This window comes from Vanacampus margaritifer, chromosome 11 (assembly GCF_051991255.1).
Source record: "Vanacampus margaritifer isolate UIUO_Vmar chromosome 11, RoL_Vmar_1.0, whole genome shotgun sequence".
NCBI classification, from domain to species: Eukaryota; Metazoa; Chordata; class Actinopteri; order Syngnathiformes; family Syngnathidae; genus Vanacampus; species Vanacampus margaritifer.
Window position 1 is genome coordinate 13,988,816 of NC_135442.1, and position 23,592 is coordinate 14,012,407.

General features: G+C 41.0%; 1 protein-coding gene across 1 annotated transcript in view; it reads left to right on the top strand.

The window, feature by feature from the left end:
* The window catches only part of st6gal2a (ST6 beta-galactosamide alpha-2,6-sialyltranferase 2a), a 49,682-nt gene that overhangs the window by 987 nt on the left and 25,103 nt on the right, over nt 1-23,592 (top strand). Inside the window, exon 2 of the mRNA XM_077579974.1 lies at nt 22,496-23,563. Coding sequence (XP_077436100.1) covers nt 22,609-23,563 — 955 coding nt within the window. The 5' untranslated portion in view covers nt 22,496-22,608. The remainder of the gene's footprint in view (nt 1-22,495; nt 23,564-23,592) is intronic.

Here is a 23,592-nt window from a genome sequence, read left to right on the forward strand (position 1 = left end):
CACTAATGCATCCATCCATTCAATTAATTCGAGAGGCTTGTTAAATGCTTTGGAATGCGCTGCTGTTTTAGTTAGCAAAAAAATTCAAATTGGCTCAGCAATCAATTTATTTAACGTCTGTGTGTTAACTCTTTGACTGCCAGACGTTTTCAGAAAAGGGATGCCGTGGGTGCCAGCCGATTTTAAGCATTTTGACTGATCTTTCAAGGTCCATAGAAAAGTATGTGTTTGGACTATGGAAACACACATACTACCAAAAAAAGATTGGACTCTCATCTTTCATCAGAAAAAAAAAGTTTGTTTCTACCTTATTCCGTTTTTCAGTAATCCACAATAGAAAATGGTTAGTTTCACCTCTGTTTTGAAACAAACGTCTTTTAACGTCTTTGGCACTCCCCCATAGGATTTTACTAAACATTATTTAACGTTTTTGGCAGTCAAAGAGTTAACTGAGGTAATGAAGGTATGTCTTTTTGGATAGAGGCATTTATTTGTTGATGTTGTCGCTGCACCTTGAGACATGACTTTAATTAAAGGAGGGGTAAAATCTTGGAGGAAATGGGGTATTTTCTCTCTGCTATTATGAAATGGCATTATTTGGTTCCTTCCCTTGCACACACAATAATGTACCCATTGAGGCTAATTATTGGACTTCAAGGTAGCTGTGTGTACCTTTTTAAGAGCCAAAAGAAAACATGTATGTTCCCAAATTGTGAAAGTCAAGAGTCACAGGTACCGATAAAGAAAAAAAAAGCTACACTTTATTTTCTGCCGTGTAAGGTACAGTTTAGAAATGAATCATGAAAAGGAGCAATGTTTTTTTCTGCCTCCCAACTGATTTGGTCTGTTATGTGAAGTGTTAAGAAAAGCAGGAGGAAGCACTGAAGTGCACAAAGGCTGGTTTCTAGTCAGGGTTCAAAGTACGAGCTGTGGATGATTTGTTTTGGTGACTGGCATTGATCAACATTATGTTAAGCACGTGCTTTTTTATGCAAATCCTATCCAAGTCCAATTGATCGGACCACCACTACTACTCAGTGTGAATCGGCCTATGTCAGTAATTGTTTTAAAATACAGCCACATAGCATGTATGCTAACGGTATATTGACACAAAACTCAACAACAAAAAATTAATTTTAAAAATAAACAACACAACAAAATGTAGGTCACATGACTTGCTAAGATTATACCCCTCACAGTCATAATTGAAATACTGTATCTTCAAATATTTAGAAAAATAAATGAATTAACTTGGCTGCGGTCCACAGGGGATCTGAATGATGCAACTTCTCGTGGCTCATTCGACTTGTTGAATATTCCAAATTTCTCCGACATGGCAATGAGTTATGCGAACAGGCCTGAGTGAAAACCCAAGGACATGACTAAAGTTTGAACATTTTTCTTTAAGATACCTGGTATTGGTACTTGCCCAATCCTAAAGTTTCTAAAGGACTGAAACTATTATATGGAATTATTATTCATGGTTAAATGTGCGAGACTTGCACTTGGTGTGCACTTTGACAAATATAAATTATCATTTTTATTTTGTATTCTATTTTTTCCTGTGCATTTTTCCTCTACATTTTATTTCTCCGGCATGCAAATGGCACATTTGGCAGAATGGCCCTTTTCTAAAGCCACAGATGTACACGTGTTTCCATACGGCGGACTGCATTTTTTATTTTTTTTGCAAGGTGGAGGAAAAGATTAGAAACAGGTCCCAAAAGGACTTTAAAAAGTGCTTAGATTTAACTCTGGAATAGTTGCATTCCGTAACTCAACTCCTTTTTACTCACCTTGATTTGGGGGCGCAGTTCATGATTTTATTTTTGTCACCTCTAGTTTTTCTTTGTCACTTTTCTTTGTCACGTTTGACGAGCCAATTATAGCTTTCTGACCATGTGCTTGCTTCATGTTTCCTTGATGCAAGGGAAGGTTTGGTGGTGCTGGGGGTGATGACTGAGGGTTAAATGCACTAGTGTGAACAGCAATTAAGTGTGTAGGTGTTTTTTTTTTTGTGTATGTGTGTGTTGTCTTTGAAGTGCCTGCACGTCTGTCACCTTCAGGAAACTGGTGGTTTCTCATTCTGCTCTGTCAAGACGTACTGGAGATCAAACGGTCTTGTTGAGGAGGCGTGTACTGGATGTGAAATTCCACTAAAAATACACACATTTGTACGCCACTTTCTGGTCCGCTGGAATGAAATGTGCACTTGATGCAGTGTAGGAAGCGTTACTTTTTTTTCAGTGTCAGTGTTTTGAGAAGCTGCTCTTTTTTGTGTAATATATGACAGACTCAAGGCTCAGGGGCCAGATCTGGCCGGCCACATCATTGTGTGGTTGCTAAAGCAAATCGTGTGTGTCCACTTCATATGTTATGGTAAAATGCGCATCAAAATTGCACTGTCTTCACTTTTAATAACGGTGAACCATTGCAGGCATTTAGTTTGTTGCTATGACGCAACAATTCCTTGACTTGTGAATTCAAAACTAGTCATCCATATTTGTCATGTACAGCATATGTGAATCGTTAGACAATCGTTTCACAATCATATGGGCCTTATCTACAGTGTGACCTGTGACCTCCCTGGCCTCTCATTAAACAGGTACTACTCGGAATAGAGCAAACGGCAACACTAATTGGAATAAGTTGAGTACTTTTTTCCCCCCGATTCCAGTGGATCATAAAAGAGTTTTTGGGTTCATTGAACTCATTATAGACTTTGAAGTGCATATTAGTCTATAATTGCATCCACTTTATCTAGTCTCTTTATTTAGCAGCCCTGGACAATGCAGTCAAATATGGCTTGATGGCGGCGTACGTACAGCTCGGTGAAGCAGGCAGGGAAAAACACTCCACATTTGCGGGACCAGGAAGAGGCTTTCAAGGCATAGTGTGTAATAATTAGCGCCATCTTGTGGTGAACTAATAATTCATTTTAATAATATGCAAAAAAATATGTCCTATCACATCAACGTACATTAAAAGGAAATATATAATACAGGTCTAGTAATCTGTAATCATATGGCTGACATGTACCCGCTACGGATGACCAAAGGACAACTTTGCAAATGTAGTTAGCCCTGCTTACATCTAGTGTTCGACCCAATGGATTGACCGCCGCTTACCTTCCGCAGCTGGGGCCCGCACGTGGTCGTTTTTGAGTCTGATGATTCGGGCTGCCACCGCTTGTCGCCCTCAGCTTTGGTCTTGAAAGCTTTTACTAGCTTTTTCTGCTAAATAAGGATGACTTGACTTGGCTAGCCGCTCTTGTTAGCCGCTCGATCCGACCTATGCCTCGGCTAACTCCCACTAGCCACCCTTGTTAGACCCTCCGGCTAACTCCGGCGTCGCTCGCCGAGATGCTGCCTCGCTCACGCCAAATAATAATATTGATGGTAGGCTTGCGAAGTTTGTTCTCTCTGAGTCACTACAGTTCGTGTGCTTCAAAACGCATGCGCTTCGGCTGTATTCTATTATTTGGCGACATCTAGTGGTCAACTTTTACACACTGTACTTTTAAGCGGATGTACTTCTACTATATAGGTATAAGAAAGATGGTAGATAAAGTGGTATGATTGAAAGCTCACAGACAGCAAACTGCTTGATTTTTCATGAATTTGACACTTCATTTTTTCTTTCTATTCAAATTTGCCAAGGTTGTAAACTCTCTCTGTAGTGTTTCAAATTTCCAAGACATTTATTTTCACTTTAAACAGACTCATTTGGGTTAAAGACTTTTTATGTCCTGGTATATTAACCTTTATAGAAACATAAAAATGAATTTCTAATGCTGTCAATTTGGGGCAGCTGCCATAAACCTTATATTAGGTGGTCTTTACATTTGTTCAGCACAGTACATACCGTTTTGGTGTTGCATAGCCCCTATCTAGATATGCCCAAATAAGGGCTAAGCTTGACAGTTGGTAAACATACAGTAGTTATGCATCTCATCTTAAATTGCCTACCAGTTAAAATGGTCAGCATAGACACCAATCTAAATGATACATAATGAACATGCTAATGGATTGGATGCAAACACAACATATGCAAAATTACTATCTTGGCTGTGGCATATTTTTTTTTGCTGGATGTCTAATGCAGCAGGAGGTTCCAGGTGTGCGGGAGAGACCTACAGAACTGAAGTTCCACCACCCTCCCCCACTTTGTAGCCTATAACAATGAGCGTCATGCATGAGTGTATTCTGGTCTTATATCTGTCCTTGCATAATCGAAGGGGAATAAAAGGAAAATAAAACAATTAGGCATGCGCTGGAAGCCACATTTGCTCATACGTGCCTGAATGGGCCAATTGGCATGAGGAGAACACCGCGACGCAAGCCCTTGTTAGCGCGGCAGATGTGCCAAATGTGTTAGAAACCACAAACCACTGGAGAGGCGAAAAAGCTACTATAAATGTTGTAGAAAAAAATATTGGGACACCTGCTGCAAGCGAACAACTAAAACAATTCTTTAATAAGACCTTTTGTGTGGACGTCTCTTTTTGTCCACTTGTGAACCTGGCTCCCGTCCCCATCTGTGTCGTAGTTCGCCCCAAGAGAAGTTCGTCCACACCAAGCACACTTTTTTATGGACGTTTCTTGCATTAGGGCTACAAAAGAAAAAACAACTCAAACTTGGGCCACCATATCTCAGAGGCATTTCAAGCCGTAGCTTGGGCATCCAGCAAATAATTTCTAGAATTTGTTTTTTTTGTTTTTTTGCACGGAAAATTTTGAGAACCCTCAGCAACCATTTTCTACCACATTAGTAGTCCTTGGGCACACTTAACACCTCAAGTCTTGTTGGTTTGGCTGGTGTGAGCTCTCCATGCCACATCCCGTCTTACTTTACTTCAAAGCACAATTGAAGAGGTGAGCCTGGGAACGGTTGCACATGCATAAGCACGTACACATGCACACACGCAGTTTAGGCATGTTGTATGATCATGATGCAATCTTTAAAACTGCCACATTGATCAAAGCTGGCTTGTGCAATAGAAATTATCTGCTAGGTTGCAGTAATGCATCAGGCCTGCACATGACAGTCAAACAATGTCATGAAAAATAGCTATTTAAAAAAATAAAATCATTATTAGAGTTTGTACTAAATTAAATATAATAGCAAGTGAAACTTATTCAAGCACTTAGAATGAGTTAAGAGTCATGATTCAAATTGATACACGTGCTACAAAAATAGTTTAACTAACAATGGATATTGATTAGAGTGTGATTCGTGTGTGTAATGTGTGAAATGAATTGGTTCAACGGATGACTCATGGTTGACCAGAAAAGTAAGGGTTGATATATATTGAAAACATTTATCTTTTACGATTATTGGCCTTGCCTTTATGATTAAAGCCAATTTTTTCTTACAACAGAAGGGACTACCTGCTTAGGGAATGCCTCATGCAACAGAATCCCAGTAATGAGAAGGAGCCAGATGGGCTGTCATGGTAAGACCAGCCCCTGCATGTACTGTACCACTGACAAATTGAGGAAGTGGTTGACATTGAAAAAAATTTCTGGAAAAGACAACACGGAGGCTAATCATGGCAGCACAAGAACAGGTCCTAAGATCAATAGAGACCAGGATCTACCGCATCCGACAGGACATGTAAGCAGTTAGCAGGAATGGTTTGCTACTTTGTATTTATCATTGTCATGATAACTTTGATTCCGCCATTGTCTATTTTGCGTTTGAGTTTTCTGAATCTGAATTTGTTCAACTTCATATATTTGGCAGTCTTGAACCAGTTTAAAAAAATATCGCGAGTGGAATTATTTATCAATCATTGAAACTGGGTCATTCCCCTCCATGCTAAGTGGCGTTAGACAATGCCGCTAATAAATATGATAAGACGTGTGGCTGAAAACAGCACAATGATTCATTCACACCTCCAATGCTGCCAAACGTCTTTGTGTAAATCAGTGGCTGGAAAAGGACATTTTGAAGGCTGAGTGGCTTTCACACAGAACTGCTGCTCTAAGTATAGTAACTAATGAAATGTATAATTGCAGTCAGTCATGACCTGATAACATAGTTAGTCACAGATTGAGCGGCCTCATTAGTGGCGGCACAGGAAGTCCGGGGAGATGGCCACTTACTGTATGTGTGCGATGAGTGATGAACATTCACAAAAACGGGTTGTATGCTTTCATTCCCCCCGCTAGCCACACCTTGCCTTTTTTCTGTATACACGTGTACCGTATTTGCATATTTTGGGAGAATGTCTGATATTTTTGTCGTTTATTTATTTTCCATTCACTCCCGAAATTGGAAGTTTTGCTGTAACGCATTTGACAACAATTTTCCGTAAATTGCAACAGCAATTAGCCAGCAATTAGTTTAGGGAATATTTCAAAGTCAGTTTTTCCAGGCTCAACCTTTTTCCATTATATAACTTTTACTTCTAGGCAATGCTTTAAGTAACATTTTAACCTTCTTTTGAATTGTTAAACAAGTAGAAGTAAGAAACTAAGAGAAGTAAAGCACTGCATAATGAAAGAAAACTTCTTGGACCACATAACAGCTGCTTGGTAGTTTTAATGTGCATGCGAATAACACGGAAATCTAACCCTAAAATCCCCATTAAAAAGCTTTTTAATGCGATTTTTTTCTCTCTTTGCTTGCACATAATACATGTTGAAGAATGTCTTTTTGTCTGTGGTGGCGTCATCAAATGTTCTATATGTCAAACATGTGAGCGGGGCAGCATGTCCACATGAAAAGTCTCCACTCAGCATTCGGCTCCTAAAAACACTGGTATGTAATTTGACTGCTGGTGGAAGCCACAAGAGAAGTTTCCCCTCTCATCACTTCCAGGCCTCATCTGTGCGGAAGCATCAGACACGAGTGGGCAGGGCACTGTGGGAAGGTGGAGGTGTAATTTCAGATGCTCGCTAACTGACCAGAGCAGCAGTTATGTGAGCTTCAAAAGCAGCGGCGGCGGCGGCCGCAGCAGCCCCGCAATCATCAGGACCAGCTGTGCCCCTCACTCCCGGACGGGCGTGGGATCTGAATTTGCCACGTGAAAGGTGCCGACTTCCCGGCCAATTAGCCGCCTTTTACGAGGGCTTTAAACTGTCTGCTGGAATGTCCTGCAAACTGATGATTAATTGAACACTCATTGACCAAAACATAGCCTGCACATTTGAATATATACTGTGAGAGCGGGTTAAAATTTATATTTTAGTAGTTCCTTCCCACTCTAAAAAATGAACACACCAATCCCCTACTATATCCTGGTCCACCTATCACGCCCTTCAACTCTAAAAGTGTGTTAAAATAAAAACCTTGGCCCAATATACACCTCCCCCGACAATTGAGTAATATGTATCACTATTTACAAAAGTATAGTATACAGTACTGTAAAATAATATCGATTGAAGGATGCCAAGAATTAGAATTATAAAAGCATTTAAAAAAAAAATACATTTCTTGTATTCAATCTCATTGCACTGCATACATAATATTGTGGCCATCAAGTGTTTATGCGTCTGCTACTTCCTTTTGAGCTTCTTAAACAGGGACATGGCATGTGCGAGCTGCTTATTGTGTATCATAGTAGTGCAGTAAGTCCCTAATAGGCTGCTAATCTGAGTCCATGTTTGGCGTCTAGAGTTCACGTGGATTATAAGGGTTAAGATGTCTGAAAAGGGATGCAGAACTTTGCATTTTTTAGCGGGCTTGTTGTCTCAGCAGTTTTTCCCCCAAATACAATAGCCGGAGTGCTAAACACATTTGTAGGTGTTGACGAAAGCAGTTTATGGGGCATGTAAACTATTGTTTCTCTTTTTATATTAGTCTTTTTTTTTATAGTCAAGTCAATAGTGGTGTAGTAGTGTTGTATTATAGCAACAATAAGTAATTGAATCTGAAAACAACAACTTCAAAATCATTTTGGACTATTGTAATGTATTGTACTGGCTCATTGGGTGACAGGATATGATGTAATGTGGATTCCAGTAGACTCTGCCATGTGATGGCTCCACAATGTTGGAGCATCCATGTTTATTTTTTTTAATTGCCGTTCCCAGAAGGTCCAATTTTTCTGCAATTATCGCTTTAAAAAAACAACAACACATTTTCATTTCATGTAAATGGAAATATTATGCCTTGGGATTGACTGGCAACCAATCTAAATTAGACCCTGTAGCTAGTAGTGTAAAATTACAGAAGTGTGGAACTGTCAATGTGGAGCAAACATTTTTGATTGGCAGACTCAAATACTGTATGCATTTGCAAATATGTGTGAATGTATTTGCGACACCCCTGGTGGACATCGTACAATACCATGTAGCATGGTTTAGCTCAGGCTAAGCCGCATGATCATTTTAATGTGAAACATGTTGGATGTAGCTCGTGATAAGCAGGTCTGCCACATAGTCTCGAGCACTGGTTGGCCACCTTATATACTCAAAGAGCCATTTGGAACCCACAGTTCGTCACAGGTGTGCGGGGAAAACTCTAAACTCAACTGGGATAGACTCCAGTTCACCCTTAACCCTAACGAGGACATCACATCTCGAGGTCACCATGTCAACAATCCCAATGACTTGAAATCAAAAGGTCTAATTACTGCTCATGTCGCCACAACAAAGGGAGCGAGTGGCGAGTTGAACTCTGAGTGGACTTTCTCCGCTCGCTCACATCAAACGCCAGCCCGCCGGGGACGTCCCCGCTCCCTCAGCGGGATTTATGGGCCGTAACGCGAGGCGGCGCACGGCCGTATTTCCCGCGTAGAGGTCCTTGCCGCCGGCGTGGTGAAAGGCTGTCGTCAGGAGACCAATGTCCCACCATGCGTTCTGCAAGGTCGGGATGATTCAACTCTTCTATTTCTCCTGGTGTGTTTTCATCTGATTTATTTTATGTGACTCCCCAAACATTAGTGTGGCTCTTCTTTTCTCCTGACTGACGGTGTTCAACTGAAATATTCCGACGACACTGAACGTATGGAGAAATGGCGTCTGCCGCTTGAAGAAGGTTGACATTGTTCTCTTGAGGACTGGATGAACTGCGCCCTCTGCTCTTGTAATTATGATGAGCTCGAGCACTTCATGAGGGGCGCTAATTGGTGTCGCGGTGACCTTGCTGTGCTGCTCTGCATCAAAAAAAGCAATCTGATGAGAGCCGTATCAAAAAAATCTATGTATGCAAGGATTTTACAACATTTTCTGGTCTGTCATTTGTCATTCGTCAGTGGTGTGGGCACCCTTCTGTCACTGTCAATCCGTCATCTTTTTTCAAGCCGAACCAAACTGTAATTGTCAGTCCATGATTTTGTTTGAACCACCCGTCCATTTATGAGCAGATTGAATTTGCCTTAAAAAATCATTTGAACGGACTAAATCGTGAATAGTTAACTTTGAGCCTTTTAACCCTGGAGAACTCAAGAACCCTTTTCTTCTTTGGAAAATTATGAATTATACATTAAATGACTGATATAAGTTCACTGAACACCAAAATATATGTTTTTTCAATTTTAACCCTTGTTTTTTTAACTAGCTCAGAGTTGCTAATTTATCAAAATATATATATAAAACATACTCCTAGGCATTCTGCAACATGATATGAAATAGATTAACAAAAAAAACACAATTTTACCATCTGATGGTTTGCTGAAAAGATGGTTTTGTTTGGATTGATTTCCAGCTCAACAAAACAGCATGTTGCCAGCCATCTTGTCACCACCACTGTGGCTCATGTAAGTGCAATATTCATCCACTAAATGGCCCCATGCAGGGGTCAGAAGTGGCACTCTGGACTTTTGAGGTTAAATTTGTAAAAAAAAAAAAAGGTCTTTGTTATTTGAGTAGCAGAATTTATAGGGGCCAAATTTGACCCCGTGTGTTCTCCAGGGTTAAAATGGACTTACTCTGCATTAAAATGGCTGCAATTCCAAAATGATGCATCCAACTGTTCAATTAAAGCTGAAAGTCTACACTAAATCCTATGTTGATTGTGGTGGTGCATAAACTCAAAATCATAAATTGTCTAAATACTTCTGGGATTTACCATAAACCAGGTGGGAGTTCTGCAAGTTCTCGCCTGCCTGCAACACTGCCGGATCATTAATGGGTGTAGTTGGCCTCTTAAGAGCGGGATTAATGGGTTTCACAGCACTTGTTTGCAGAAACAGACTTTTGCCTTGCATTGCCGGTGTAATCGCTGCTGTGGTTGTCGGAGGAAAGCGGGCTTAATCTGCCTTAGTGGGATCACTTTGTAATAGAGTTAGTGTGCCCTGGTCTGACCTTGGTGGACCCTGTATTGCGTGTCTAATCCTTCCACAGTCCAAAGAAAATAGATCTTTCTTGTTTGTTTTTTCTCATCAGCACATTTTGGTTGAGTAGTTTTGAACAATGGAGGTGTAGATAAGGGATAAGTATACGGCACACAGGGGCATCAGAAAAAGGCTCCAAAACATTTAACCAACAATACTATTTACTGCAATAAATTGGATTGTTGCATTATGTCTTTTTTTCCATTCATTTAGTATGGCCCTCAGAGGACGTTCTGTGTTAGAGCCTTTCTTGTCTTAGCAGCCTCTTTGCATACATTAATACAGTGGTGAATGAAATGAGAAGGAAGGGAGGGGGGGGGGGGGGGGGGGTGAGGCAAATCATAGTGGCAAACGCATACAGGATTATCATCAACTCACCACTTGCCCTCAGCATGACGGAGAATTTAATCACATTCTCTCTCTCTCTCTCTCTCTTTTTTTTAATGCTGCACCAACACTAGGCTTACTTATTATATTGTGCAGTGGTCTCCCAATGGCTTCCATAAGAATACATTTTTTTCACGAAAACCTTTTGGAGGTGAAAAAAAGCATGATCTCTTGTACATAAACTGGTCCAGTGTGCATGTGCAGTACTACCAGTAAGTGGCAGAAATGTGGCCGCCAATGGAAAAACTAAAAACTTAGGACTATTGTGAGAACAAACAAATAACACTTCCTGACACAATACATTTTCAATATGTTCATATCTATCTATAAGAACGCTAAATTCATTTACTATTTCTATTAGTTTAACATTTTTTTCCCACTTTTGTTAACAAGAGTATGAAAACCTATAATTTTTTTTATTTCACATTTAGAACAGAAATAAAATTTCTGATTAATCGTGAGTTAACTAGTGAAGTCATGCGATTAATTACGATTACAAATTTTAATCACCTGACGCCCCTAATTTTTAATAATATTTTCTCTTTTTTATTGTGTCAGGCAATTTTTTAATTGTAATTAATTGCATGACTTCAATAGTTAACTCACGATTAATCACACATTTTATATCTGTTCTAAATGTACAATGTTTTTTTTCTAGGTTTTCATACTCTTAACAAAAGTTTTTTTTTTTTTAAACTACTAGAAATAGTTTAAATTAATTTTTCACGTCTATAGCCGTCAATGGCAGTGAATGAGTTAATGAACTAGAATTACGACTATAGTGAAAATCGAATCGTAGAGATATAAGACAGCGGTTACACATCTACAATTTAATCACGTCCAAGCCAACTTCTTTTTTTTTTCAGTGGAGGTGTAGTCCCATTGCCTCCCTAAACCAATGGGGGGCTGGAATTTATTTTAGGGGTTCATTAAGGGATGAGAGATCCACGGTCAGTGCAGCAACAGTGAGTCCTGAACTCAAAAAAGTAAGTAAGCATTGATGTTGGCGGTCGTGTTTCTGCACCCCCGTGCTGATTAAAATTTCATCCAGCTATTCGTCTGCGGATGGCAAGAGAAGGCAGCTGTTGAGCTTGCTCCACCATATACAGTACCTTCTTATTAAGCTGTGTGTGATCACTTTGAAATTGTCACTTCTTGTTTTGGGAATGAAGCCTTTGATGGTGTCAGTAGCGGTACACTCGCCTGACATAAGCAGTAAGCTTATGTTAAGGTTCAGTCCAAGATTTTGTTGGCTTTACACCCCAAATCATCAATCGAATAAACAGTAGACGGTTGAGTGTGAATCCACAGTGTCATTAAGCCTCAATCACTTTCCTTTCTTTTCTTTGGTCCTTCCTCGGGTCTCCTGACAGCCTCACGACTCTGGCTGGAAGTGTTCGGCTTAGGTGAACGGTTTGGGATTTTTTAATAGGTTTTAGGTGAACTAATGAATACACACACACTCACACGCACGCACATACTCACCCACATACAAAAAAAAAAGAGAGCAATGATGATGATATGTCAAATCGGTAAAATTACCGAATGAACAATACTGAGCAATACAGAAAAAAAAAAGAAAAAAAAAGCCTCAATCACTTATCTCAATAAATTCCACACAGTCGACAGAATTCTTAATAAATCAGTCTATCAGCAAATCGATTATTGTGCCCATAGCCGCTCCTCAATTCCATCCTTTCTTTGCAGTTTTGCCCAGCAACAGCAGTCACATGTTCTTAATTTATTCATCGATCCAACATGTGATCATCAACCCTCAACAAAAGTTATTATCAGCAGCATGCTATACTTTGCTTGAAAGTGAACATAGTAAACGTTAAACAAAGCAAAGTGCAGGAAGCGGTGCCAAACGAACGTGTCTGAAGACCAACAGGCCGGTACTTGCTGGGAATGACGGCTTCAAATTGCTACTTTCTTTTCTGTGTGTTTGTCATGATGGTGCATCCCACGATCCAAGTAAGATTTATGGCAGGCGCACGCAGATAGACGTGCAAATAACGAGTACAATTGTGTGTGCTTTTGCATCTTCTTCTTCCCACTACTTGTAAATGTAGGCGCATTTGGAGCTGCTGTGTATTGTTGCAAATTCTGTGTTATGTTCAAAGTCTCTTGAAAATGCCGCATGCATCCATTCATTCATGCGCTTGTGTTTGTGTGCAAAAATGATGTTGTTGCCTCGCAGCGATGTACCTGCTTGTTTGTCGCCCGCCTCAGCCGCTCGCAGGCGAATATTAAAGCTTTATTTTCGGAGATGCGGGCAAAAAGCTCCACTTTGAGTCTTCAATACTTAATGAAGAACAAGGCCATCGGTCAGCGTTTTTAGTCAACACAGTGTGTGCGTGCGTACTTACTCGTGTGGTTATTTCTCCACTGCAGAAAAATTACCCCTGCGAAGCTTCAAGGCAGACATTTTGCCTTGACCTTATTTGATAATCAAATAATTTGAGTTATTTGATTAATCGTTGGAGCCCTATCACTGGGTTTACCTAGCTGTCATCGTTGTATGCCTCTGGAAGGAAGCCCACTCCTCCGCCGGACCCGCTGTTCAACTTATAGTAGTCCAGCAGCCCTACAGGGTGGGATGGGTAAAAAGCACTCGGAACCGAACACAGGATGATTTTATCTGCTCGGCGGGTCATTCCTGTTCTATAGGGAATTTGACCAGCAACTGTGTTATGTTTAACTGTCCAAAATGCTATTTCGGGTGTACGGTACCCATGGTCCGTAAGGGGTGTAATATAACTTTCCAAACCAATGTGAGTATGGGCATTTATGATTCGCAATGTAACAATCCCTCCGGGTGCACGCCGCTAGGAGCATTTAAACAGCCCAGGTGCATTCATGATACCGCTCAGTGTCTGAAAAGTAATGGCACTTATTGGAACCATACAATATGGGAGGACACATGGATAATTAATAGTACTGATATAACCGGAAGAAATTCTATGTTATTTGTGGTAATGGTGGTATCTACTGATATCACACGGAAGCCTCTCACATTGTGCCTGTAGTAGAGACATGCTCAAATTTAGCCACACAACGCACACATGACGAAGTACACTGGACAGTCCTGTTACCCCCCCCCATACCTGAATGCAATGGCTGAAGGAAACGAGCATGGTATGACACCCTGCTCGGTGGAACTGGAACAGTCCTTGGACTTTCCAATTCCATTGACGGAGAAGTCACTCGGACAATGTTGTCAAACACTGGATATGACACCTCACATGCTGTGGAAACCATAGGAGTATGGTAACCCTCCACAGTAGAGCTCCAAGGACAAGGAGCGAAGCTGTTCCTGGAACAGTTAAAATGGGACTTGATGATGTGGACCGCCACCGAGGAGGTTTTCTGAAACCTCACACGAACTCTGAACATGACCATTTGTAATCTTAAGACTTTAGACATGCGTCTTCAACGAGAACGTTTCATAAGAGCAGTCACTTCGGTTAACGATCAAGAATGGCGACGCCTATGGAACATCTCCAAGGATCTGTGGCTACAGGTCCATCCTGAGGTCGCTCAGTGTAATGAGACTGCATGTACGGGTCGATGGTTGCAAATGAATGTTACAAAACCAATAATTGTATGTCGGTATCATGTATTACCTGTAATCACAAGTACCGGGTATTGGTTTTTAAGACCTCAAGGAGATTGGTTTAGCCCACAAACTAATCATACTTATGACTTGCGTAGATGTGAAAATGCAGATGGAGGAATTGCTTGCCTACAACAGGAAGTATATCAAGAAGCATGCTTAACTCAAGACAAGGCATTATGTGGTTGGCATGTCGAACAACCTTCTGATTTGCTGTACCAAGTTGGACCTCACACTCTTTGTAAAGCAACCAGTCACAGCCATCCACAACTGCCTGAGATACCGTTTTCAGGATGTTTAAAGGGGGTACATCTCTGGACCTGGAAGAACCAGACCTATAGGTTAACCAATTATACCAGTGTGCATCGCCTGAACAAGGTTCAATGGCAAGTGTTGCAGATGCCCTGGACAGTTTCATTGGAGAGGTTCAAATGCGCATTGAATCAATCCACAGAACTGAGGAAATTGGTAGAACAGTTCCGGTCTAACGTTTCCAGGTTGGGGATTAACACTTTGTTAACTCAAGCAAAGGTATTGCATGCAGCCAGGAAGATCGAGCAAGATTCGGCTCATCACTGGTGGGATATATTCTCGGGAATGTCAGTAACAGCTCGACAATACTTTGTTCCTCCACTGCTGGTATTGATTGCAATAATTGCTTCGCTGACTATGTGTAATGTGTGTGTGTTCTTGTATGTTTGCCGGGTAAAACGCGCCTTGTCTAGTCGTATGACATCACTTGCTTTTTCATGAGAATTTCACAAAACATTTGACCCCCTTGCCCCATTGTTTGGGTGCAGTACAATTTGTGCAATCCAAACGAACAAATCTGCTTGGTAAAGATAAAAATGAATATCCTTACATTTGATTCAGGATTTAGTATTCCTGGCATGGCCATGTGTAGTTTACTCCAGACGTTGCTGTTACATTTTATCTAGACCATTTTAATTTCTTCAAAAACATCTCCTATTAGTCGTACTTCCTCCATGGGGACAGCACAGGGGACTGAAATATGTTCTGTAAATATGCCAGAGACACTATAGTCCCTCAAGGCCTGTTCAATCGCTTTCCAGCCATTCAAATTCAGCCACTGTTTTTCCTGTAAAGACTGCAGCCGAGCATGATTGGACTCCAGGCTTTTACTTTGAATGACCTGGAAGTATATAACAGGCATGACGAGGCTAATGGAAGCTTCTATTTCTCTCTATAATGAAAGAAAGGAGGAACGTTACGATCCCACAATTTCTTACACAAGTTTATACCGCATGGCTCAACATAGCTCTATTTGCCTCCGTTTTCTGGAGAAAACGGCAAAAACCCTCAGGCAAACGATCACGTAAATGTGGAATTGCCTATGTGGAGTGAACAGTTTGGCTGGGCTGTAGTCATTCCAATGTACTGACAAAATCATTTGAACATTTTGATAGTTGTATGAATGCATTGGCAAAGTCGTTTGAACATATCGGTAAAATGTAGGCCAAATTGCTAAAACTGCATTTTTTTCACAGAATGCCGCAGAGTATTATCCCGTAATACCACAATTCTGCATGTACAAGTTAAAACACTGTGGCAATACGGGAATTAAAAATTATTATTTTTGAAAGAATTTAGCCTACATTTTACCAATACATTTCGACGACTTTACCAAAATGTTTGAATTACTTTATTAAGATGTTCAAATGACTTTACAGTACGTTCAAGCGGCATAGCTCAATCAAACTGTTATTCCACACTGGCAGATCCAATGATGTTTTTCTATTTTTTTCATCACTGTAAACTCTACACAGCCTCACCCAATTACCTTCCGATACTTTAGAGGTACAGTAGTAATTTTTACAACTTCACACAACACAAATTCATGTAACACAAGTCAAGGCTCACTATTTGCTCCAGTATCGAAGAAGAATAAATAGTTCTAATAAAAATAAAGGAGGAGGGAATGCTTTTCAGTAAAGTATTAAAGCAAACCTACATTTATGTTATGTGGATTGTTGCAAAGGTTTTACAAGGTCTGGATATCTTTGAGACACGGAAGGGCCCCAAGTATGCAAAAAAAAAAACCCCACCCCCGTCTTCACTTCTCGCACTACACTAAGCGTTAATTTTTACGCTAAAGAGTCGATTGCTTGTCTCTGTTTGATTGCGTAATCAGACGCTACAGCATATTGTCTGTCTTACTGTCACAAGAGGGCGTTTGAGTGTAAATACGCTGATGTGAGGATTTATGCTGTTTGCCAGCTAGCATTAGCTTAGCACTTGACAAGTGAACAACACACTTGAGTGACTCGTGCTGGTTATATTTGAGGATAGATTTGCTTTATTTATTTATTTATTTTTACCGTGCTGTTAGTCTCATTTTTAGCTAAATATTTTCAAAATAATACTACTTTCAGACTGTGATAATTAATAAAGATGTTTTTCATTCATTCTCTCTGTGCGTCCACGGCCGCCGTGGCTGAGGACTTGTGCTTTATTCCACCAACAAAAATGTGCCTGTAACATTTTTTACAGTCCTCGCTACGGGTGTTAAGTGCTGTCATTTTGATGATTACGGAAGTCTGCAATCATCTGCTGGTAGGTACGGACAAGACGGTCTGTTCTGACGTCGCTAATGCCGGCTGTGTATTGAGGAGGATGATTACATAGAACATTGCTGGAACAAGTAATGGAAAAGTTTCTTCTGCAAAGGAGACTTTTTTTCTTTTGTGGTTTGCTTCTGCTCTGAGACCCGCCTGTCCATTCATGAGCATGCATGGAAAGCCCATCAGCAAAGACCACCCCCACAGGAATCCTGCTTTGTATTGAGACATTGAAAAGTGTGATGACTTCTTTCCCCGTCTCGATCCTGGATTTCCTTCTGGGCAGGCTGACATCCTCCCAACATGCATGTTAGTCTATCAACTTTCCCCCTGTGATTGACTGATGGTCCGTCCAGGGCCCACCGGGGCGAGGCTCGATTACCACTGTAACTCTGCATAGGATAAGCGGTATAGAAAATGGATGCATGAATGCATGAATGGATGGAATGACTCCCTTGAATGTAAAACCACAAACAGATGGCGGACTGATGAATAGTCTGACTATAATACAGTTTAGCTGAGCTTGCAACACAACTAAAACATTCTTTAGGACTACTTGCATTGCATTGACGAAGTATCCATGTCAGTGTATCAATTTAGTCCTTTGAAAAATTGGTGGTGTTTTTCCAGCATAGTCAGCAATGAGGACGGTCGTCCACATGATGACACAACTCTTCCGGGCAGCGTCATTCTGAACATCACAAGGCTGGCGGGAATAGGAGTTCAGAATGTTTATCAAAAGGGTTACGCGGGTCATGAGTGAGTTGTTCTGCCACCTCATCCCTTGTGCTCAACATGTTCCTCTACTTAGTGTGTCATAGAGGTTGTATTTCAAGCAATTATCCCTATGTGGCCTGCGAACATTGATCTCGTCTTTCTTTTAATTACACGCGCTTTCCATTTTCCACCACCATCGAAACTAAATGCTCTCACAGAACCTTAAGTTGGAAAGTGTGAGAAAATGCTGATGTGACACGTCGTCCATTATGAGACATTTTCCAGCGTCATGACGACACGTTGATGCACTCTTACAGACCCTGGAAAGTGAATTCTGAGATTTGTTTCTAAACATTATACATTTTGAAGACGGACTACTACAGTCCCCTTCAAAAGTATTGGAACAACAAGATCAATTTGTTTGTTTTTGTTCTAAGACTTTTGGGTTTCAGATCAAAAGATTAATGTAAGACAAAAGTTCAGAATTGCCTCTTTTCATTTATGGTAATTTTTATCAATATCATATCCATTATTTAGTACTTTTATTTTAATTTTTTTGCAAAATCCAAGCTGGTCCGAAACACTCAGGCTCATCTGTGAAGCATAGCGGAGGCAATGTCATGGCTTGGGCTTGCATGGCTGCTTCTGGAACCGGCTCACTAATCTTTATTGATGATGTAACTCATGATAGTAGCAGCAGAGTGAATCAAATACGTGGACGCTCTCTGACTGGCTGTCAATCACCAGACCTTAACGCAATAGAGCATGCATTTTACCTCCTGAAGTGGAGACTGAAGGGAGAAACAACCAAGAACTGAAAGAGGAAAGGATGGGTCGCAGGTTTGATGCAGTTATTTCAAGTAAGTGTTATGCCACCAAATATTCAATGTTAAGTTAATTTAATAAAATCTGTTCCAATACTTTTGTTCACTTGAAAAGTGGGTGGGTTGAAACAAAAGGTGCTCTGCCCCGAGTTGTTTAACACATTTAGATGTAAATGCCATGAAATCAAACCTGGAATTCTGAACTTTCGTCTGATCATTTGATCTGAAACCCAAAAGTCTTCAACATACAACAAATACAAATCGACCTTGCCGTTCCAAAACATTTGGAGAGAAAGATTGAAAATGGATGCATAGAAGTGATCTGAAAAAGCTTTAAAATTATGTCAGCTACTAACAAAGCCATTATTTTCAAAAACTAAATTCTCCTAAGAACAGGCTCACTGAACACTCCGTTTGAGATTTATAAATTCACTAAACGTCTTTGTTTGGCAGTCTTCAGCAAATTCCATTAAGACCTCTAATTATTCATTGTAAGCTTTAATAATAGAACATTTTGTAACTCTCAACAAAACAAGGAGCCAAACTGCATCTCCAGAGGAAAACGGAAAGCGCAACTCAGTGAGCATTAGTATAACTTACATGAATTAAAAGCCAAATGCCATAAATAGGTTCATCTCGCTCACAAAAAGGCTAACCCATCATTTTAGGGCGTTAAGTCATCCTTTTTTTTTTTTTTTTTGTATCTTGTTGCCGTGTGTGGCTTGCAAAACGGCTCTAGCCTCTCCATCCGTACGCTTGTGTTGTTTCACGCTCGCCGACGCAACCTGAATGCTGCCAGGTGAGGGGAACCACTCACACGTCGGAGATGCCATTTGGTTTGTCGAAAGCATTTGGCCAGCTGTGCGCTTGTCGTATTTGTTCAAGTGAGTGAGTGTCAGACTTCCAGGGTGTTAGAAAGTCATATTTTTCCGCTGGGAAACGTTTGACCTCCTGTAGACGTGTTGGAACTGCTACACTCGCAGCATATGAATCACGGCTCCCACCTGATGTGGCCCCCCAAGACACACATGTCACTTTTTGACATGTGTGTCTTGAGTCGCAATGGCTACTCTTTGGCCCAGTTGCTTTTTTTTGCTGGAGCTTGAGTGAGGTCAGCGCTTGAGCTTTGGTCTCCTGTGTGGCTGAGGCCAGGGGGTGTGTGTGCGCGCATGTGGATGCGGATTTGGAGGGTTAAAGGCGATTGTGGAAGGTTGCTTTATGTGAGTGGCAGCCTTTCTGCTGCACTCTGCAAGTCCTGGCAGGACCGACAGGAAGCTGTAATTACGACGAGAGGTTTTACTCTGGCAAGACTTACCCCCCCCCCCCCCACCAGCCCACGAGAAAATCCCATCTCACATTAAGAGACCATCTTTTTCTAATTATGTTTGGCTAAGTAGGTTGTGGCGCCGTAATGTGTGTTTAAAGCTTCCTTTACTGTGTACAGTAGAACTTCTATTACAGACATGTTTGAACCAAATAACATCACATTTCACCCCCTCGACTAAATGGCTTACCACATTTGGAGTCACTATATTTGAATGAGTAGTGTTTAACTTAATGGACTGATTTAAAATATCTCAACAATTAACCGCTAACTAGTTTTGAAATCAAACGTAAATGATGATACTGTAGTTTGTTCAACTTTTGTTCAAGTTACTGTACAAAGGGGCTCGGTAACGAAAATCACTTGCAATACAGTATCTCTATGTTGATAATTCTACATATGATATTTAGAAGTTTTGGTGGAGATTTTAGCAAGGATTATGGATATTGACGCACAAGATTTGCTTTTGTGGGCCACATAAAAGGAAAAGGCGGGCCAGATATGACCCCCGGGCCTTGGGTTTGATACCTGTGATGAAAATCATTATGGACTAGACATTTTCAATTTTCTTTTTTTTTGCTGGCGATTTGGAAAGGTAGAAATCTGTTTTTACATAGTATTCGTGGTCGAAGCCTTACTGAGCAGAAATATGTTATCTGATAGCAGAAAATAGTAATAGTAATAATATATTTTTCTTATATATATATATATATATATATATTAATGTGCTCAAACAAATAGTTGATTTGTCACTTTATTATGCAATGCAAAACCATAAAACATCCTTAACACATTCACTCCCAGCCATTTTCACCGAAGCAACCCCCTTTGCTCTCGGTTGTTTTACTGGTATTTGTTTGACTGATTTTGTTTCTTTTATCAGGAAAAAAAGAGTATATTTGTATCTGTTTTCGTTTTGCAGCAATTAGCATTATAATATAGCAAAGTTTCATCATTATTCACAAACCTGTTCAAAACACCGGGGAAAAAAGCTTGTTGCGACATACTCGGCTGCCACCTGGTGGCTGTTTTTGTAATTACTGCCATTGCTTCACACGTTCTATGCAGTTCAGATGCTGCATCAAACCCTATTGTATCCTTTAGCATAAAAAAATGTGTCAAAATTAAATAAATAAATAGTTATTGACGTTTAGTGATTAGACAGTTCTGGAGAAATATGTCATAGTCATGTGCCTGTGTGTAATTATGACCATTATGTGGGATGGGGAACAATCGAACGAGGCAGCCTTTTTTCCCCTCTTGGGCCGGTTTCTTCTTCTTCTGTTTCTTCTTCTTCTTCTTTAATCTCACAAATACTCCACATTAGTAAAATGGATGGATGGGTCTATTAGGCTTATCCTCACCCTATATAAATAAATGTAAACATGAGTAATAAAAAAAAAAGTTCAGATGGGGTATGGTACCCATGACCCGGCATATGCAAGTCGAATGAAGTATTAGCCTTTTCGCTGTGACAAGTGGAGACAATGCATCCGCTGTCCAAAGGGTATGTCAAGGTGATGATGTCAGAAATGCTATGTTTTCCTCTGTTTCAACTCAAACCAGGAATGCTTTGTAGCATATCACCGAAGGTAAAGTATAGTTAACCATAAAACCTGTATTAACTGCCCAGGGATTTTTGAAAGTAGTGGGCCTTGAGAAACAAATAGGATTTTGAAAAATATTCGAATTACAATATTTTTCACGTCAATATTTCCGTCTGCATTGTAATGTAATGATTTTTCAAATCCTCTTCTCATTTATTTGTTTAACAAACACAAAGTCTTCCATTAATGAGTTATAATAAATAGTATCACACTTATTATACATACATGTTTTGGTCTTATATGTTAGTTTTACAATAAAATAATAACAAGTGAACCATGAATGAATGAAAAACGGTTTGTTTACGTACCTTAGAGTTGTTAACTGAGGCTTTGATCGGCAATCACTGATCTCGTACTTTTCCACAAAAATTAGCTGTTCACGATTACTAATGTTTATCTCTGCTTACAATACACCAACATTATATATTTTTGAGCATATTTTCTTCAGCATATTTTAACACACTCATAATATATGTTGTGTATATGTTGTGCAGACATCATTCATATATTTTATTGCAAACAGCCAATAACGACACGAAGAAATAATCTCCTCTCCACCTTTACCCCATTTTGGTGATGCCATTTTCAATAGAATTTTTCTTAGCCCAAGATTACAGCCTCTTTCCCTGCGCCCCCACATGTATGCATTCCCACCTACTCTCAACCCTCCTGGTGGCTTGGCACTCCTTGACGTTGGCAGCCAATAACCATAAATGACAATCTGTGACCATCATCAGGAAACAAAAGAGGACTGTAGTGTATATCATTTTATGGATGTTAACATTTTTCTTTTTCATAGAAATGATGGGAGAAAGTCACTTGAAATTCACCATTACATTAGCTTCGATTCATGAACGGCAACTGTTTCATATGTATCAGTGAAATTCCTTTATATATATATATATATATATATATATATATATTTTTTTTTTAAGTATTTGCTTATATATGCTTTTCATATGATAACAATGATCTTTCACGTGTTTCTAATTTGCCAGCCTGGTTGCCCGATGAAAAAATGTTTGAGTATTGAATGATTTAAAAACTCATAACATTGGGACATACTTGCCTTTTATTGTACAGTAAGGATATGTTGTCTCACAGATGTGGACATACCAGACCAGATCTTCCTTCCTTATGATCTTTGTTTCTCCTCCAGGCCCTCCAGCTGACGTCTCGGCTGGCTGACCCCTGCCCTCCCCCGCCCCCCTCCCCCGCACCCCCCTCCTGCTCCAGCTGCAGGGCTTTGTTGTCGGTGAGCCCCGCTTAGTAATGAAGTCCAGCATGAGGCAGTGGAGGCGGCTGGTGTTGGTGGGAATGCTGGCCTGGGTTCTCATCTTTCTCGCCCTTTTCTCCTACTTCCTGGACGCCAGCGTTAGCAAGTCGCCTACCTCCGCCGGCTCCCTGCTCTCCCAGCACCCTGACACCCGCCGACTGGCCTCCATTCAGGCTACCCGTCAGCAGAACGCCGTCTCAGTCTCCACCTTGACCTCGACCTTGCCGGGGGATGCGCCGGAACCTGAGCCTCACACCAGCTCTGTGACCTCCAGCACCAGTGCGCCCTATGCCAACTATGGCAGCCAGGAGATCAGCCGGCAGGATTTCATGGACCCGCAGACTCTGGCGGCCTGGTCTTCTTTTGGCACAGAGAATGTGGGCTCCCACTCAAACCCGATGGTCCAAAGTCGCGAGCTTACCTCCCAAACTATGGAATATCAAAACAGAGCACAGCCCCATGGAGGAGAGGAGCAGGAGGACGAGGATGAGAAAGAAAATGCAGATGAAGTAAAGACAAACAGAATACGAACTGAAGGTGTCAGGACGGCTGCTGACACCTCCTCGAACCTGGAGGAGAACATCTCCTCCAAGTCGGCATCGCTGCTGAAGCGCATATGGCAGGGCCGCTTGTCCACCGATATGCTGGACCCGAGGCTGCAGCGAGCACGGAATGAGTACATGAAGGTCAACAAACACCACGTGACCTACAAGGGGCCCCGCCGAGCCTCTCAAAGTGCCAAGGAGCTGCTGTGCCAGATGAAGGCTCAGGCCCGGCTGAGCTCGGTAGACGGATCGGAGAAGCCCTTCTCCTCATTGGGATGGGCCCGTCTGGTGCCGTCCCTCCCGCTGGAGCAGCTGCACAGGTCTCAGGGTGGGAGCAGCTTCAAGACCTGCGCCGTGGTCGCTTCTGCTGGCGCCATCCTACGATCGGGACTGGGCAAAGAGATCGGTGAGTTGTCTTGAAGTTCCTTTGATTTG